The sequence below is a fragment of the Pipra filicauda genome, unplaced genomic scaffold, assembly GCF_003945595.2.
Source record: "Pipra filicauda isolate LSUMZ 115617 unplaced genomic scaffold, ASM394559v2 scaffold8_size5757611_pilon, whole genome shotgun sequence".
In the NCBI taxonomy this organism is placed as follows: domain Eukaryota; kingdom Metazoa; phylum Chordata; class Aves; order Passeriformes; family Pipridae; genus Pipra; species Pipra filicauda.
Genome location: NW_024105087.1, coordinates 741,339 through 760,064, shown reverse-complemented (window position 1 = coordinate 760,064; position 18,726 = coordinate 741,339). Strand labels below are relative to the sequence as shown.

At 45.5% G+C, this 18,726-nt stretch overlaps 1 protein-coding gene across 1 annotated transcript; it reads right to left on the bottom strand.

Moving 5' to 3' along the window:
• Nucleotides 1–5,148: 5,148 nt before the first annotated feature.
• On the bottom strand, nucleotides 5,149–17,804 carry LOC113995620. The gene is made up of 13 exons (XM_039391006.1): nucleotides 17,769–17,804; nucleotides 17,152–17,293; nucleotides 16,293–16,372; nucleotides 14,510–14,613; nucleotides 14,043–14,091; nucleotides 13,407–13,522; nucleotides 13,025–13,079; nucleotides 12,405–12,505; nucleotides 8,521–8,575; nucleotides 7,763–7,772; nucleotides 6,169–6,577; nucleotides 5,781–5,832; nucleotides 5,149–5,455 (listed from the first exon to the last, which is right to left on the bottom strand). Exons 1-13 carry the CDS (start codon nucleotides 17,775–17,777, stop codon nucleotides 5,306–5,308), a joined length of 1,332 nt encoding a protein of 443 aa, XP_039246940.1. The 5' UTR covers nucleotides 17,778–17,804; the 3' UTR covers nucleotides 5,149–5,305.
• Nucleotides 17,805–18,726: the final 922 nt, after the last annotated feature.

Sequence of the window (18,726 nt, the reverse complement as noted above, 5' to 3'; positions counted from 1 at the left end):
GCTGATCCACATCACCACTTCTTGCAGCAGCATTCCCTGGTCCCTGCCAGATAATCATTACATGCTTTTGTTAGATTTCTATATATGCTCTTTTCTGTAAGTTTAAAGAGGACCTTCCCTTCCAGTAAATTATAGTTTTCTTTTGGCTTTCAGGCCAGTCTGCAGCTCATGCTTTCAGGCAGTCCGAGTTGCTTGTGTTTGGCTTTTCCGAGACGCTGACTGTGGAGAAGGTTAAGCAGTTTAGTGGTTGAGTCACTGGTACAAAACCAAACCTACAGATTTCTGGTCCAGAACACCAAAACAACACACTATAGAGAAACAGCCCAGCTGGAGCCAAGTATACGTGCTATCGCATTACACACCCCCGGTGTTTATTTACAAAGCAAGCCAAGTCCGACTGCCATCCCTCCTTAAACATGTACTTGTCATGCCCAGAAATTGTCCCGGGATCAAGTCTCTGACGGGAGGAGGGTGTAAAGCAAGCCATGTGTGCAGGACCTGCAGTCAGCAGGTTTCTCCAGCATATCTTCCAAGAGGTGAAACGCAGGTGTGAAGGGCTTGACCACAGCTGCTGTGGGCCCTGAGATACTTGAGACAGCGGTGGGTTTTCAGCACCTCTGTCACAGGCAGAGTGGGAGCTTCAGACAAAGTTTATTAGAGAAAGTATATCATTAGAGAAGCCCTCCCATTGAGTTACGAGGTGGGGAAAGAACCCCATTGCTTTCTAAGCTCCTTCTCGGAGAGGAGCCTACGTGCACCTGGATCCAGTCTTAGCCCTAGACTTTCCAGTGGTTTATATTGACCTTTATACAACTTTGTCCTGCAGGATTAAGGATGGCAAACCAAATATATTTATACAAATAAAAGGAATGATTTATTGAAATGGGTTACAGTAATGATAATGATAGAAAAAAAGGAGTTTTGTCAGAATTACTTACCACACAATATGGATGGATAGCTTTAACTATCAGTATAGCACACTATTTTTCAAGCAATATTGAAGTAATTGTAATAAAACAATTGAAGTAATTATATTAAAGCTAACAAAACAATTACTAAGTAGAGGTTGGTGTTACTCACTCATAGCAATGACCAGGGGCAAATCTCTTTTGCTCAGTCTCGAGGACTAACCTTGAGGGGCGTTCCCACTCCAGGGAGAAATCTCCACACACATTCAGAGAAGGGGTTTGTTAGGAGATCCTACCGTTCAAAAGTCTGGGCTTTTAAAGTATAGAGTGATTGACTGTCAGTCATATGTAATTTTTTTAGATTATGTGTTGTCACCTTACTCAGCAAAATATGTTTTGTTGCTGACAAAGGTGTTAGCAACTCTCTAGTTTCTTCTGCTTCACACTCCTGACTCTCAGTTTTCTATCAGGGCCTGCACATCCTTGCTGCTCCCAGCCTCAGTCAGGGAGCCTCTGTCTTGCATGTCCTTGTGGTGGGGTCTGATAGTTTGGTCAAGCTGGTCTCAGCACTCTTCAACACTAAAACCAGCAGACCTTCCTCAATTGAGCTTATCAATGATCAGGTGACTCTCTTTGCTGAGGTCGTCACTGATAAACTTGTAAGACAAATTTTGAGCTGCTGTATTTCCACTTAGACAGAGTGTGCTGCTACAGCCTGTGCTGTGCTTTTCCTCCCAGAGAGTACCCCCATCATCCCTCCTGGGGGACATCAGTGGTCACTGTAGAAGAAAACACCTTTACAGGGACTTTGCAACGTCACACAGCTGCCCTGCACTCCATGGTCCACAGGCCACAGCACTGCTCTAAATGGGGTCAGCACCCCCCGAATTCCATGGGAGCACTTCCAAGTTTTGAACTGGAATGGTCCCAGGACTGTGAAGACTACCAGGGGGAGGAAAGTGGTGGCATAAACGGCCCAAAGAGGAGAATTTTCTCTAAAGGCTGGGGAACTTGATAGTAGTACCTGGAGTTGCATCCTGAAGCCTCTGCTAGCTTTTTACAGTTTCACAAAGACTATAAACTCTAAACGTCCCCACCTCCAGAAGAAGAGAGAGTTTAATTCTACTTCAGCAGGGCACAAGTCACAATGCAAGGCAGGTGAAAGTCCTTAATTTTCTGAAAACACTTCTGTGTCCTCCAAGAGGGGAAACAGCATGAACATTAATAACCATTTCCCAAAACCCCACCGACATTGATTTGCACTGTTTGTGCAAGGGGTCGAAGCCCTCTAACCTACGGCTCCAGGGCAGCAGGTTACAGCATCTGGAAAACACAGCCCTGCCTTTCTCCTTGTGGCTTTGCTGACAACAGTCTGTTTTGACAGAGCAGGACTGGGTCAGGTGTGATGCTTTGCCCACATGCTCAGCTTTCTATCTCTACACAGGTCTTAAATTAAACCCAAAGTATAAGGAGGAGAAATCCTGACACTGCAAAAGTCAGCGGGGTTGCTGCATCCTTGGGGTGCACAGGAAACCAAGGGAAGTTGTAACTGCTGGTCATCTTTTTAGAGGCTAATATTGGGATAATGTTCACTTCTCCCCTTTAATTTTTATTTTTTAATTGTTCACCACTGCATGGTGTTTGTGGCTTATCAGAAACTATTTGCCAGCAGCTGCCTTACCAGAAATATTTGGCAGACAAACTTGTTGCATCACCCTCCAAAACTGCCTCTCGCCACCTCTGAGCATCACTGCCCCATCAACTGCTACCATGCCATTTGCATTCATCTCTCATATTAATCAAAACTGGTCTGTGTTTAGCTAAGCTGACCTGCAATTTCCAGCACTTCATAGCCAAGTGCCAGAGAAATACTGAAAACTTCTGGAGCAAATCCTCCCTCTCTTTCGAGGCAGCTAATAGAAGTGGTCTCTGACAACCTCTGTGCACTTGCATGGGAAAAACACGTCCCTGTCAGCATCTAAAAATGATGACCCCAAGCCTCTGACAGGTGAGCCTACAGCATGCCAGGTCTGGGCTCTCAATCATGTTACTTTTCTTGATTATGTCTGTTGTGTTAAGCAATACTATGAAACTACACAAAACATCTGACACAGAACTAAGAAAATTAGCCCCAGTCACTTCATATGCATAAAAAGGCTACTGGGGCATGAGATAATCCTGGGCTGGTTTAGCTGGAAATCTGGAACTGCTTTCCCTGCTAAAATGAGCCTGGAGACAAAAAGGTGCTGAGGGGAGAAGATAGGTCCCACACCACATTTATAAATCTACTGCCATGCAGATAATCTTCCCCAAAACAACTGGGCTTGACAAAAATGTTGCATCCATCCATTTTATCACAGCTACCTCATAACAGAGATGTGAAATGAGCTAGGTTACAACTACTTGTATTGACAATAACATGCCAACCTAAACCATAATACTCTCAGCTTTTGCTCTCCTTTCTTAAGGCAGTTTGGTGTCTTGACTCCAACCCACTGATTCTTGGTGGGGCTTTGGGGGGCTTTTTCCTTCTGTCATTTCACCTGGGGAAATGCTCTGTGGAGTGGCTCTTAACCTGTATTTCACACCACAGCTGTCTCATGGGTGTGGTTTTGGGTTATTTTTTTTGGTCTGGTTTGGTTTGGGGAGGGTTGTTGTTTGTTTGTTTGCTTTCTGTTTGGTTTTTTTTTCTAGACTGTTGGCTGGACTTTCGCTTGAAAAGGAAAATTTTTTTGCTATCTTGTGAAAACAGGATGGTTACTGAGAAGGTAATATATGCAATTTCTCAGCCTGGACACATGTTCTGTCTTGGTTGCCAGCCCCCACCTGTGTAGGTGACTCCTGCTCATATCAGCTTTACGTTTGGTTTAACAGGTTTGGCAAAGGCCCGTTGGCTGCTGATGGAGCAGGTGTAAAACAAGCAAACAACAATCAAAGCAGAGGTTTGAATTGAACTTGTGTGAGATTTGTTGGAAGAAGTAAAAGTACATCTTTCCAAATATGCAACCTGTAAAATCCATAAAATGCAATAGAGGACTAAAGAATTCCTATCCTAAAATACCTATTAAAAAGTTCCTTTACAGAAGGAAGCAGTGCTTTTCAGATATGACAACTTGCAGCAAACTTTTATCTTTTAATCCAAATAGACCAGAAATGTCAGTGTAACAATGCAACTGTCTTTATTTTTTCTTTCCTCTCCAAGCAGCAGGGAATTTGGCATTCTGATTGCAAATGCCCTTAAGTCAACCCTTAGTGTGCCACATCCAGTGGTGGTTGGGTAGGTAATGGCACCTGAAGTCCGTGACAGTTTATTTTTCCCTGAGGTTTCCATCCGCAGGATCTGAAAACTCCACTGATGAAATTGAATTTTTCAAGGGGAAATGCAGGATGAGCCCTTGTGGAAGACTCACATGCAGGGTAGGATGTTTCAGCAGCGACAGCCCCTGAGCTGTGAAGTACCACGGCCAGCTGGCAGATGGAGATGTTTGCAAGCACTGAAAGCAGAGCTTGGGAAGTGTAGGTCTTGCTTAGGCCTGCAGGCAGTTAGAGAAACAACTTGTGTGCTCAGCAGGACGCTTTCTCCCAAAATCTGGACAGGTACATGCCGTCAGCACTGGCTGGCGATGTCCACTGTATCTCCCTGTCACTGATGGGGACACGCTGCCAGACCACGTCAGCAGCCAGGGTCTAGGAGCTGCTGCTGGCTCCTTGTTCTGCAGACAATTCCCTTTTAGAGTGGGAAAGGTAAATGATGGTGGTGATGATGGTAGTGAGGGTAGTGATCATGGTGGTGATGCGCTCCCCAGCGGTTGCTTTTTGTCTTTACCTCACAGGTAAAGACGTATTTTGCAGGCTAAATGTTGAACACAGCAGCTTACACAGCTATATTCTCAAAGAAAATATTTTTCTTTGGACGTGTGCACAACCTGCTGCTCGTTCAATCCTCAAAGTACTGAAATCAGGACATTTTCACCAAAACATTCAGCTGAGTCTTTCCTGAGAAACAGAAGCCCTCACACGCCAAGCACTGCCCGTTTCCTTTTACCATACAACACACACTGCCCCAAGAACTACAAAGCTTATGCCTTTAGCATTTTTCCCCCAAAATCAAAAAGTACAGGGTGATGAAAAGAACGAGTGCTTCTGACTGATCAAACCAAGAAGTTTATTTCCACCTGTTAAAAGAAGTCTCTGTCTACCAGCAGAGTCCAACATAGATAAGCAGACAGACTTGACTATATTTAAATAAATTAATAGTTTATTTATAATTAAACTCAGGAAAAATGGAACTGTATACAACAAGAACTATGTACATGAAGAAAAAAGTCTTTCCACCACCTACCCCCAAAAATCCATCTGATTGGGGGGGATACTTCTGTCCTGAGAAACAGAAGTACTCAGAAATAAACGGGATGATAGTCTCTGGGAGGGAGTTCTGTTCTGCAGGTTGGGCAAGCCCTGGAATTCTCAAGGGCAACAGCGATGCACCGACTGCAGAAGAGATGGCCACACTGGGTTGACACAACCTGTCGGACACTTCGTATAATCTGGAAGAAAGGAAACCACAACATGTGTTGGGAGGAAAGGATTCGAGTTTGCTGCTCTACTGGCACCAGGAAAATAGGACTTGGAATATCTGGGATCAGTCCATTACTAGAATAAGGAACCCCCAGATCTGCCAGGGCCATCTTGGCAAGGGTTTCTCCCTCTATGTGCACCACCGAGAAGTGACTTGTGGAACTTCACAGCAAGGTCTGTGCTTCAAGCCAGCTGCCCATAGCACCCACATTAGTCAGCTGAGTTGCACAGCTCCCCCTCTGCCCTGTTACCCCTCCCACAAAGCTGAAAGGATGACAACATGTGGATCCTTACCTGTGAAAAAAAATCCATGCAGATCGGGCACCTTACAGCTCGTTGCCATTCCCTAGAGAGAACAGACCCAGAAAGAGCAGCCATTAATACCACTGGGCATCGAGGGTTACTCATATATAAAATGTCACATAATCATCTGACTGCACTGAGTAGCCACGATGCATTTCTTTTGAAGAACCCTGTATGTCTTTAACTCTCTCAGTTTGCTGCATGTAAGGAAGAGTTCAGATCTCCCTGTCCTAAAGGAAACAGTGTCTTGGTTTTCACTGGGAGAAAGATGAAGTCAGCCACCCTGCTCTAGGATTTGAAGTAATAGCAGGGAAACAAGTAAAGTGAAGCCTTCAAAGAAGCAAAAATCACTCTTTGGTAGGTCACGGGGCGTACGTACTCTGAAATTGCCAGTTCCTCGTCCAGTGATCTCCGTACTTCAGGCTCTACATAAGCTGCTTCATACTGTATGTCAGCTGCTCCATACTCCATGTCAGCCGCTCCATACTCTATGTCAATCACTTCAGATTCTACGTCAGTCACTTCAGACTCTACGTCAGTCACTTCAGATTCTACGTCAGTCACTTCAGATTCTACATCAGTCACTTCAGATTCTACGTCAGTCACTTCAGACTCTACGTCAGTCACTTCAGATTCTATGTCAGTCACTTCAGACTCTACGTCAGTCACTTCAGACTCTACGTCAGTCACATCATCTGCTGTTTCATATTCATCATAACTGCGCAGTACAGGGCTGTCCAACAGTTGCTGGCTTCTTGGTGTAAGATTTCTCCTTTGTTGTTCATACCCTGAAAGTTAATTTTGGTAAGTCAGATCTATCATTTACTCTCTCCTTTTCCCTGGAACTATCCTTCAAACACGTTATTGTAAATAGTTTGTAATGGGTCCTATTTGAATTGGACACTATTCAGCTGGGTTACAAGCAATCTCAAACCAAGTAGTTTCCTAAATATTAAGGCTGAACCCTTCCACACATTGAGACTATTCTGCTACAGAAACAAAACATTTGCTATAATCAGCCTACAAACAGTTAAAACGTGACCTGAGAGATTCTCAGTGTCCGCTGAGATACACTACCTGTGAATAAATATGCCCTATAAAGGGAAGGTCTCTCACACTATTCTTACTAATACGGTCTGCTGTGATCCTATGGTAAGGAATGGCAACAATTGCTGTGTGATAGGGGAGAGAGGACTGCAGTCAAGTTCCCAAGGAGCATGGTGACGTAGCACATACACAAGAAAAAGGCTTGGCAAAACACAGAGTGCTTTGTTCCAAAAGTTTCAGAAGGGATGGAATAAATGCTTAAATCTAAAACTGTACATTCTGGAGCTGCTGTGCTTCCTTGTTGCTGTATGATGCTAAACTGTTGCCCTCTTTTTGTCTGTGTTAAATGAAACCTCCCCACTCAAAGGCACTTTCTATCAAACGAGTCTTATTGAGAACAGTCCTTGGAAATTATAAAAACACTTGAAGCAGTGTCTCCCTAGAAATTGCCATCATCTCCCTCCTCAGTTAAGGTAACTTGAAAATGGAGTTTTATCACCCAAGTTCAAAGGAGATCAATTTTGAGTGGCCTAGTCTAACATCTGAAGGATCAAGACCTGCTGTTCACTTTTGAATTCTCAGAAACCGCATGCAACAATGGTCTCTGCAACTCCAGTGTCCATGTAACAATAATCCAGCACTAATCAATTAAAATTACAGAAAATGTCACCAAATTAAAGTTCTTTCCTGCAAGAGTATTCAGCTACAACTTCTGTTGCAGGGATATTCCACTGTGTCTGATAGCAGCTAGCAGACACAGATGGGATCCATTCTCTAAGACATTGGCCAGAGGCTTTAGCACTGTCCTTTGCCTTCTGCTAAATGCACTTTCAATCCCTGGTACTAGAGACTGTTGGAAAAGACAAATAAAAACTAAGGATTACATTTCGGACAATTCCATTAGCAACTGGAAAAAGTCAACTCACCTTCAAGAAGCTTCACCAATGCATATGGGAAGGGAGAGAAAAGAAAATACAATTAGAATCTGGTGTGCATGCCTGGTGTTCCATACTAACACCAGCTCAGTGAAGCAGTTACGACACAACAGGCAAAGAATGGTAGGCTATAGACTTCTTATTTTGGTTAAGGACATTCAAAGTAATAGTCAGTCAGCTGTTGTCCTGAAAACAAGCAAGAGGGTGCTGCTAGTTCTGCTCCCACTGATGGAACGGGGTAAAAACAGAGACAGCTTAATAACATCTGAACACCCTTCTACCACTTCCTCTGTTTCAGATCTCTAATTGGATTTGACCCAGAGGTGTAACTTTCCCTCTTTCTCTCCCAAATGGGAAAATTCAGCAGTGATAGCCATAAACAATCCATGTTAGATGAACGGCTGCTGAAGAAAGGAAACCACAAGAGGGGTTTGGAGTAAAGAATTCAACTTTGATGCTGCACTGGCACCAGGCTAATAGGACTTGGAGTATCTGCAATCAGTCAGTATCTGCCAGAATAACAAGGAACCCACTGATCTGCCAGTGCCATCTTGGCAAGGGTTCCTCCCTGTGTGTACACCCCTGAGAAGTGACTTGGAGGGATGTGCTAGTTGGAGCTCCAAAGCAAGGTCTGTGCTCAAGCCAGCTGCCCGTAGCATCCCACATCAGCCAGCTGAGCTGTGCAGATCCCCCTCTGTCCTCTTTGCCCTCCCATAAAGCTGAAAGGATAACAACAGGTGGATCCTTACCTCTGAGTAGTCATCTATCCAAGTTGGAGAGGTAACAGGAGCTGCTGGCCGTGTGCTAGAAGAAAAGAACCAGAAAGAACACCCAGCCATTAATTTCACAGTGCATGGAGGGTTACCAACACAGAAAGTGTCAGAAATTAAAACATCCCCTTCTCTGATCTAGCAACATCCCAGCCCAGCAACACAACCATTTCAAGAGCTTTTATGTACTTCAAGCATTTCAGTGTGTCTCAAGCCACAGTGTAAGATCCATTTGTTAATGACTTCACGAACAGAGAAGAAAGGTTTCTGCTGCATTTTGCAGCAGATTTTGTGGGCAACAACCTCTTTCAACCCTATGTCAGAAATTAGACTGTAGAAAGACACTTCATCTGTCACATACCCATCATTATCTCTTGGTTCCTCTTCATCATCACTTGTCAGTAGCACAACTGAATTATCTGCTGCACTGGAAACAACTGGGTTTCCAGCTGGGTGCTGCTGGTTCTGCTCCCACTGCTGCAATGGGGTCGAAATGGAGGCAGCTTAGAACTACCTGTAGCCCCTCCTCCCTGCTCCCCTCTTTCACTTCCCCAATTGGATTTAGGCTGGAGGTGTTTCTGTCCCTCTTTCTGCCCTAACCAGTCAAATTCAAGGGTGATATCCGTAACTACTCGTATGACATGAACAATTCAAGGGTGATATCCGTAACTACTCGTATGACATGAACAGCTGCTGAAGAAAGGAAGCCACAAGAGGGGTTGGAGTAAAGAATTCAAGCCTGGCTGCTGTGTTGGTGCCAGGCAAATAGGACTCAGATGTCTGCATTCAGTCCATTACTGCTAGAATTATCGGGAACCCACAGATCTTCCAGTGCCATCTTGGCGAGGGATCCCCCTCTACAGGCACCCCTGAGAAGTGACTTGGAGGGATGTGCTACTTGGAGCTTCAAAGCAAGGGCTGTGCTTCAAGCCAGCTGCCTCTAGCATCCCATCTTAGCCAAATGAGTTATGCAGCTCCTCCCCTGCTCCATTCCCCCTCCCACAGAAAATGAAAAGGTGGCAACATGTGGATTCTTACCCCTAGGAAGCAATCCTGGTCCACCACATTTGTAAGGGTAGCACTGGGTCTTGTGGTAGAGTGAAGAGAGCAAGAAAAAAATTCAGCTGTTAATTGCACCACTCATCAGGGGTTAGTGATACACAAATTGTCAGAAACCAAAACATCCCTTATTCTGATCTAGCTACATCCCAGCCCAGCAACACAATCATTCCAAGAACTTGTATGTACTGCAAGCATTTCAGTGTATCTCAAGCCACAGTGTAAGATCCATCTGTTAATGACTTCATGAAGAGAGAAGAAAGATTTCTTCTGGGGTTTACTGGATTTTTTGGGGTTTTTTAGTTAGTTCTCTTCCAGACAGGCCACTACATCCCAGGTCTGGAGTTTTGCACAGAATCAAGCAGAACTCAAAGCCTTGGCAAAAACCTCTTTCCACCCTATGTCAGAAATTGGACTTTTAGAAAGTTACTTTATCTGTCACATACCCATCATTATCTCTTGGTTCCTCTTCATCATCATTCACCAGTGGCACAACTGAATTGTCTGCTGCACTGGAAACAAGTGGGTGCTCCTGGTTCTGCTCCCACTGATGGAACGAGGTACAAACAAAGGCAGTTTAGGAACCATGTGAAGCCCCTCCTCCCTGCTCCCCTCTTTCAGATCCCTAATTGGATGTAGGCTGCAGCCAAATCTTTTCTTTTTCTGCCCCAAAGAGGCAAATTCAGCAGTGATAGCCATAAACAATCCATGTTAGATGAACGGCTGCTGAAGAAAGGAAACCACAATAGGGGTTTGGAGTAAAGAATTCAGCTTTGATGCTGCACTGGCACCAGGCTAATAGGACTTGGAGTATCTGCAATCAGTCAGTATCGGCCAGAATAACAAGGAACCCACAGATGTGCCATCTTGTCAAGGGTTCCTCCCTGTGTGTACACCCCTGAGAAGTGACTTGGAGGGACGTGCTAGTTGGAGCTCCAAAGCAAGGTCTGTGCTCAAGCCAGCTGCCCGTAGCATCCCACATCAGCCAGCTGAGCTGTGCAGATCCCCCTCTGTCCTCTTTGCCCTCCCATAAAGCTGAAAGGATAACAACAGGTGGATCCATACCTGTGAGTAGTCATCTATCCAAGTTGGAGAGGTAACAGGAGCTGCTGGCCGTGTGCTAGAAGAAAAGAACCAGAAAGAACACCCAGCCATTAATTTCACAGTGCATGGAGGGTTACCAACACAGAAAGTGTCAGAAATTAAAACATCCCCTTCTCTGATCTAGCAACATCCCAGCCCAGACCAGGCCCTCGCCCCCAGACAGACCCCTAGAACCGGCTTCAGACCAGACCCCCCCCCCCCCCCAGCGCCCTCCCTCAGACCAGATCCCCCAGACCAGAAAGACAGAAAGTCAGACCAGAACGCCGATATCCGAACACGCCCAGAAAGAACACACAGCTATTAATTTCACAGTGCATGGAGGGTTACCAACACAGAAAGTGTCAGAAATTAAAACATCCCCTTCTCTGATCTAGCAACATCCCAGCCCAGCAACACAACCATTTCAAGAGCTTTTATGTACTTCAAGCATTTCAGTGTGTCTCAAGCCACAGTGTAAGATCCATTTGTTAATGACTTCACGAACAGAGAAGAAAGGTTTCTGCTGGATTTTGCAGCAGATTTTGTGGGCAACAACCTCTTTCAACCCTATGTCAGAAATTAGACTGTAGAAAGACACTTCATCTGTCACATACCCATCATTATCTCTTGGTTCCTCTTCATCATCACTTGTCAGTAGCACAACTGAATTATTGCTGACTGGAATACAACTGGGTTTCCAGTGGGTTGTGCGGTCTGCTCCCACTGCTGCAACGGCGGTAGAAATGGAGGCAGCTTTAGATACCTGTAGCCCTCCTCCCTGCTCCCTCTTTTTCCAAAGTTCCCCAATTGGCTTTAGGCTGGAGGTGTTTCGTCCTTCTTTTGCCCTAACCAGTCAAATTAACGGGTGATTGATATCCGTAACTACTCGTCTGACAATGAACAGCTGTGAAGAAAGGGAAGCGACAAGAGGGTTGGGTAAAGAATTCAAGCCTGGCTGCTGTGTTGGTGCCAGGCAAATAGGACTCAGATGTCTGCATTCAGTCCATTACTGCTAGAATTATCGGGAACCCACAGATCTTCCAGTGCCATCTTGGCGAGGGATCCCCCTCTACAGGCACCCCTGAGAAGTGACTTGTAGGGATGTGCTACTTGGAGCTTCAAAGCAAGGGCTGTGCTTCAAGCCAGCTGCCTGTAGCATCCATCTTAGCCAAATGAGTTATGCAGCTCCCTCCCCTCTCCATTCCCCCTCCCACAGAAAATGGAAAGGGTGGCAACATGTGGCTTCTTACCCCTCGGAAGCAATCCTTGTACAGCACATTTGTAAGGGTAGCATTGGGTCTTGTGGTAGAGTGAAGAGAGCAAGCCAAAAATTCAGCTGTTAATTGCCACACTCATCAGGGGTTATTGATACACAAACTTGTCAGACACCCACAACATCCCTTATTCTGATTAGCTACATCCCAGACCCCAGCAAAGCAAAACATCTTCCACAACTTGTCTGTACTGCAAGGCATTTCCGTGTATCTCAAGCCACAGTGTCACGATCACTGTACTGACTTCATGAAGGGAGAAGAAAGATTTCTTCTGGGGTTTACTGGATTTTTTGGGGTTTTTTAGTTAGTTCTCTTCCAGACAGGCCACTACATCCCAGGTCTGGAGTTTTGCACAGAATCAAGCAGAACTCAAAGCCTTGGCAAAAACCTCTTTCCACCCTATGTCAGAAATTGGACTTTTAGAAAGTTACTTTATCTGTCACATACCCATCATTATCTCTTGGTTCCTCTTCATCATCATTCACCAGTGGCACAACTGAATTGTCTGCTGCACTGGAAACAAGTGGGTGCTCCTGGTTCTGCTCCCACTGATGGAACGAGGTACAAACAAAGGCAGTTTAGGAACCATGCGAAGCCCCTCCACCCTGCTCCCCTCTTTCAGATCCCTAATTGGATGTAGGCTGCAGCCAAATCTTTTCCTTTTTCTGCCCCAAAGAGGCAAATTCAGCAGTGATAGCCATAAACAATCCATGTTAGATGAACGGCTGCTGAAGAAAGGAAACCACAAGAGGGGTTTGGAGTAAAGAATTCAGCTTTGATGCTGCACTGGCACCAGGCTAATAGGACTTGGAGTATCTGCAATCAGTCAGTATCTGCCAGAATAACAAGGAACCCACAGATGTGCCATCTTGGCAAGGGTTCCTCCCTGTGTGTACACCCCTGAGAAGTGACTTGGAGGGACGTGCTAGTTGGAGCTCCAAAGCAAGGTCTGTGCTCAAGCCAGCTGCCCGTAGCATCCCACATCAGCCAGCTGAGCTGTGCAGATCCCCCTCTGTCCTCTTTGCCCTCCCATAAAGCTGAAAGGATAACAACAGGTGGAACCATACCTCTGAGTAGTCATCTATCCAAGTTGGAGAGGTAACAGGAGCTGCTGGCCGTGTGCTAGAAGAAAAGAACCAGAAAGAACACCCAGCCATTAATTTCACAGTGCATGGAGGGTTACCAACACAGAAAGTGTCAGAAATTAAAACATCCCCTTCTCTGATCTAGCAACATCCCAGCCCAGCAACACAACCATTTCAAGAGCTTTTATGTACTTCAAGCATTTCAGTGTGTCTCAAGCCACAGTGTAAGATCCATTTGTTAATGACTTCACGAACAGAGAAGAAAGGTTTCTGCTGCATTTTGCAGCAGATTTTGTGGGCAACAACCTCTTTCAACCCTATGTCAGAAATTAGACTGTACAAAGACACTTCATCTGTCACATACCCATCATTATCTCTTGGTTCCTCTTCATCATCACTTGTCAGTAGCACAACTGAATTATCTGCTGCACTGGAAACAACTGGGTTTCCAGCTGGGTGCTGCTGGTTCTGCTCCCACTGCTGCAACGGGGTCGAAATGGAGGCAGCTTAGAACTACCTGTAGCCCCTCCTCCCTGCTCCCCTCTTTCAGTTCCCCAATTGGATTTAGGCTGGAGGTGTTTCTGTCCCTCTTTCTGCCCTAACCAGTCAAATTCAAGGGTGATATCCGTAACTACTCGTATGACATGAACAGCTGCTGAAGAAAGGAAGCCACAAGAGGGGTTGGAGTAAAGAATTCAAGCCTGGCTGCTGTGTTGGTGCCAGGCAAATAGGACTCAGATGTCTGCATTCAGTCCATTACTGCTAGAATTATCGGGAACCCACAGATCTTCCAGTGCCATCTTGGCGAGGGATCCCCCTCTACAGGCACCCGTGAGAAGTGACTTGGAGGGATGTGCTACTTGGAGCTTCAAAGCAAGGGCTGTGCTTCAAGCCAGCTGCCTCTAGCATCCCATCTTAGCCAAATGAGTTATGCAGCTCCTCCCCTGCTCCATTCCCCCTCCCACAGAAAATGAAAAGGTGGCAACATGTGGATTCTTACCCCTAGGAAGCAATCCTGGTCCACCACGTTTGTAAGGGTAGCACTGGGTCTTGTGGTAGAGTGAAGAGAGCAAGAAAAAAATTCAGCTGTTAATTGCACCACTCATCAGGGGTTAGTGATACACAAATTGTCAGAAACCAAAACATCCCTTATTCTGATCTAGCTACATCCCAGCCCAGCAACACAATCATTCCAAGAACTTGTATGTACTACAAGCATTTCAGTGTATCTCAAGCCACAGTGTAAGATCCATCTGTTAATGACTTCATGAAGAGAGAAGAAAGATTTCTTCTGGGGTTTACTGGATTTTTTGGGGTTTTTTAGTTAGTTCTCTTCCAGACAGGCCACTACATCCCAGGTCTGGAGTTTTGCACAGAATCAAGCAGAACTCAAAGCCTTGGCAAAAACCTCTTTCCACCCTATGTCAGAAATTGGACTTTTAGAAAGTTACTTTATCTGTCACATACCCATCATTATCTCTTGGTTCCTCTTCATCATCATTCACCAGTGGCACAACTGAATTGTCTGCTGCACTGGAAACAAGTGGGTGCTCCTGGTTCTGCTCCCACTGATGGAACGAGGTACAAACAAAGGCAGTTTAGGAACCATGTGAAGCCCCTCCACCCTGCTCCCCTCTTTCAGATCCCTAATTGGATGTAGGCTGCAGCCAAATCTTTTCCTTTTTCTGCCCCAAAGAGGCAAATTCAGCAGTGATAGCCATAAACAATCCATGTTAGATGAACGGCTGCTGAAGAAAGGAAACCACAATAGGGGTTTGGAGTAAAGAATTCAGCTTTGATGCTGCACTGGCACCAGGCTAATAGGACTTGGAGTATCTGCAATCAGTCAGTATCTGCCAGAATAACAAGGAACCCACAGATGTGCCATCTTGGCAAGGGTTCCTCCCTGTGTGTACACCCCTGAGAAGTGACTTGGAGGGACGTGCTAGTTGGAGCTCCAAAGCAAGGTCTGTGCTCAAGCCAGCTGCCCGTAGCATCCCACATCAGCCAGCTGAGCTGTGCAGATCCCCCTCTGTCCTCTTTGCCCTCCCATAAAGCTGAAAGGATAACAACAGGTGGATCCATACCTCTGAGTAGTCATCTATCCAAATTGGAGAGGTAACATGAGCTGCTGGCCGTGTGTTAGAAGAAGAGAACTTGAAAGAAAATGCAGCCATTAATTTCACAGTGCATGGAGGGTTACCAACACAGAAAGTGTCAGAAATTAAAACATCCCTTATTCTGATCTAGCAACATCCCAGCCCAGCAACACAATCATTTCAAGAGCTTTTATGTACTTCAAGCATTTCAGTGTGTCTCAAGCCACAGTGTAAGATCCATTCCTTAATTCCTTAATGAGATAAAAAAGCTTTCTGCTGGATTTTACTGGTTTTTTGGATGGGCTTTTAAAAACAGACAGGCCACTATATTCCAGGTCTGAATTTTTCACACAGAATCAAGCAGAACTCAAAGCCTTGGCAAAAACCTATTTCTACCCTGTGTCAGAAATTAGACTGTAGAAAGACACTTCATCTGTCACATACTCATCATTATCTCTTGGTTCCTCTTCATCATCACTTGTCAGTAGCACAACTGAATTATCTGCTGCACTGGAAACAACTGGGTGCTGCTGGTTCTGCTCCCACTGCTGCAACGGGGTCGAAATGGAGGCAGCTTAGGAACCACATGTAGCCCCTCCTCCCTGCTCCCCTCTTTCACTTCCCCAATTGGATTTAGGCTGGAGGTGTTTCTTTCCCTCTTTCTGCCCTAAACAGGCAAATTCAGCACTGATAGCCATAAACACTTCATATTAGATGAACACCTCAGTGACCAGGAGTACCTTAAATGGATGTTGCAGGTAAACACTTAATATTTGAGGAGTCAAAGTCTTCCTGTCCTCTCCTTCTCTTTTTCTTTAAATCCCTGGCCTGTATGATGAGTATCTCTGGAATAACTTCCCTTTTAAATTGCATCTCCTTCTGTTACATTACCAATGACTGGTAAATGTTGTGCCCTAGTTCTGGAGCAACAGGCTCTTTTAAATTACTTTTTCACTACAAGGGATACTTGGAAGTGTTGATGTGTTCAGAGGTGCATTTGACTGGTAACTCTGTCTAAAGTGGTAAATCAGAGCTGTGTTTCAACCCTGGAGGTCAGGCTACCTAGTTAGATGCCAGAAGATAGGCCCAGGAGCACACGAGAAAACTCATTTGACTGCAAGATGGACAGAAGTGTGCCATTCATTACTTACCACAACAGAATCATCACCAGTTAGATCAATGACTTCAGGCTCAGCAGATTCGTCTGTGAGATCTATGATTTCGTCAACAGCTGAAAAAGAGAAATGGGCTGTCACTGTGGAACAGGCTGAGGTAGATTCAATTGTGCCTTGGGTCTCTTCTCTTCAGGAATGTGGCCAAAATTTCACTCCAGCTTTGCCCTCAACAGTCCACAGAGACCATTCCCAGCCCTGTTTTTTCACAGGTGGCAGTGCAAGAGGAACAGCAGCTGAACTTCTCACACAATCCTGTTGGATAACAATATCTTGCGGGAGGTACACACCAGCAGATGAATCATCTAACATAGGCTGATGTTTATCAGACAGAAAAAAACACCCAAAACAAAACCCAAAGCAGAACCAGAATCACAGAGGGTATCCTAATTTTACAGTACCATGCTGCACATGTTCCCCTGAGGGATGGGGCACAGCTAGCTTTTCCTTATCTTCTTCCAGCTTCAGAGATCTCATACTTAGTTTGCCACCCTCTGTAGTGGCAGCTGTGGCACCTGCCAGCTCATCAGAGTTCATTCAGATGTCTGAGCAGCACTTGAGGACCTTTGATACACAGCTCATCTCCCTCATTTTAGTGGAAATTCTCTCTCATTCTCTTTCACATGAGAGCATGGAATCTCTCTCATTTTAGTGGACAATGTATCACAGCTCAGTCACAAACCCAAATGGTTGTGAGAAGGCTTGTTGTTTAGAGATGCCGTACGTGGCACTTCCTAAAATCCCATGTTTCCCTTCCTCCCCAGTAAAGGGCCTAGAAACTGGCAAAAGCATATGTTCAGCTGTATGTCAAACCTCTAGAAGCAGTTTCTGTTCTTACCAAGATCAAAAGAAAGCACGCGACTTTCTTCGAGGTCTATTGGCTCTGCTGCTGAAGCTTCACCTGCACTAGAAGCCAGCAGCCTGCTTCGTTTCGAAGCTTGTCTGGAATTAACGGCTCCTCCACGGCGCTTTCGCCGATTCTAAGAGAGAACAAAGCCTTAGCATTTCGTGTGGGAGTAATATTAACGGGGCCCTCAGTTTTGCAACACCAGTGAAAGTACACGAGGACACAGAAAACAACTCCACAACGGCTGGAATACACATTGAATGGTGCTCTGGGTCATTCCTACCCGAGCCCATTGCATCAAGGAAAAGACATCACCCCTGACCTCTTACCAGTTGCCTCACCAGGAAAAAGCCTATCCCAGTGGCTTGCAAATAAGAAGACTAGTTCACAATTCTATCAGGGTGTTGCTCACACTGTAAGCATTTCTGAGCTATTGCTAGCACCCCAAGAGATTCAAAACCTTCAGTATCCCAGAACATGAAGTTCCATAAAGTTTTAACAGGCTTATCTTCCCGTGCACTTGCTAAAAACTCTTGAAATCCTTTCTAGAAGTACCCCAGAAAATATGTTTCAGAAATCAGATTTGCACTGAGTAGTAAAGTACTTACTGTGCTCATGGTGTCTTGTGATCTAAAACCACTGGAAAAGTCAGATGGACAAACACCAAAAAAGGAATTTCAGGGAAGTTACAGCAATCGATCCCTTAGATTCCTTAGGTAGAACAGGCTACAAAGTCCTGATTTCTAGGAATCAGAGAATGATGTTCTTCCAAACCTATCAGAAAAGAAGAGAGGAGATTACCTATCTGGAATGCCTGTTCTCTTAAATACCCACACATACTCTAAGATTCCCTTTCCCGAGTCACCAGTTTCTGCCCAAAGCTAGAGGGGAAATCTATGAGTCTGGTACTTGAGTCCGGTACTTGAGTCCCAGACACCTGCAGCTGGACCTGAAGCCCAGAACAGCCCCACAGCATCCAAAACATTTTCAAAGATCATCTACACTCACCTGTACAGTTAGTTGAGAATTTTTCTTGAAAATGATCAGCAAATCGCCTTCTGTTCCCACCAGGGACAGAGAAGACAGAGGCTCTGCACCTGCTTCCCAGCAGAGTATCCGCCAACTGCCAACTGTCGATGGAGTGTTGGGCTCCTGACCCCTCCGTGCGGAAGCCCGCATGGCAACCGTTTGGTAACATTCCATGGTCTGGTAGCCGGTGACCTCTTTGCACCCTCGTGGAGGCCCAGAATGCTTTGGCTTGGAAGGGACCTTGAAGATCATCTGGTTCTAACTCCCCTGCCATGGACAGGGACATCATCCACTAGACCAGGGTGCTCAGGGCCCCATCTAGCCTGGCCTGGAATAGCGCCTTCCAGGGATGGGGCATCCACAGCTTCTCTGGGCGGCCTGCTCCAGTGTCTCGACACCCTCACAGCTCTTCCTAACATCTAATCTAAATCTTCCCTCTTCTGGTTTCAAATCGTTCCCCCTTTTCCTCTCGCTGACTGCCCATGCGAAGAAATCGCTCTCTGCCTTTCCTATAGGCCCCTTCAGCCACTGGAGGGC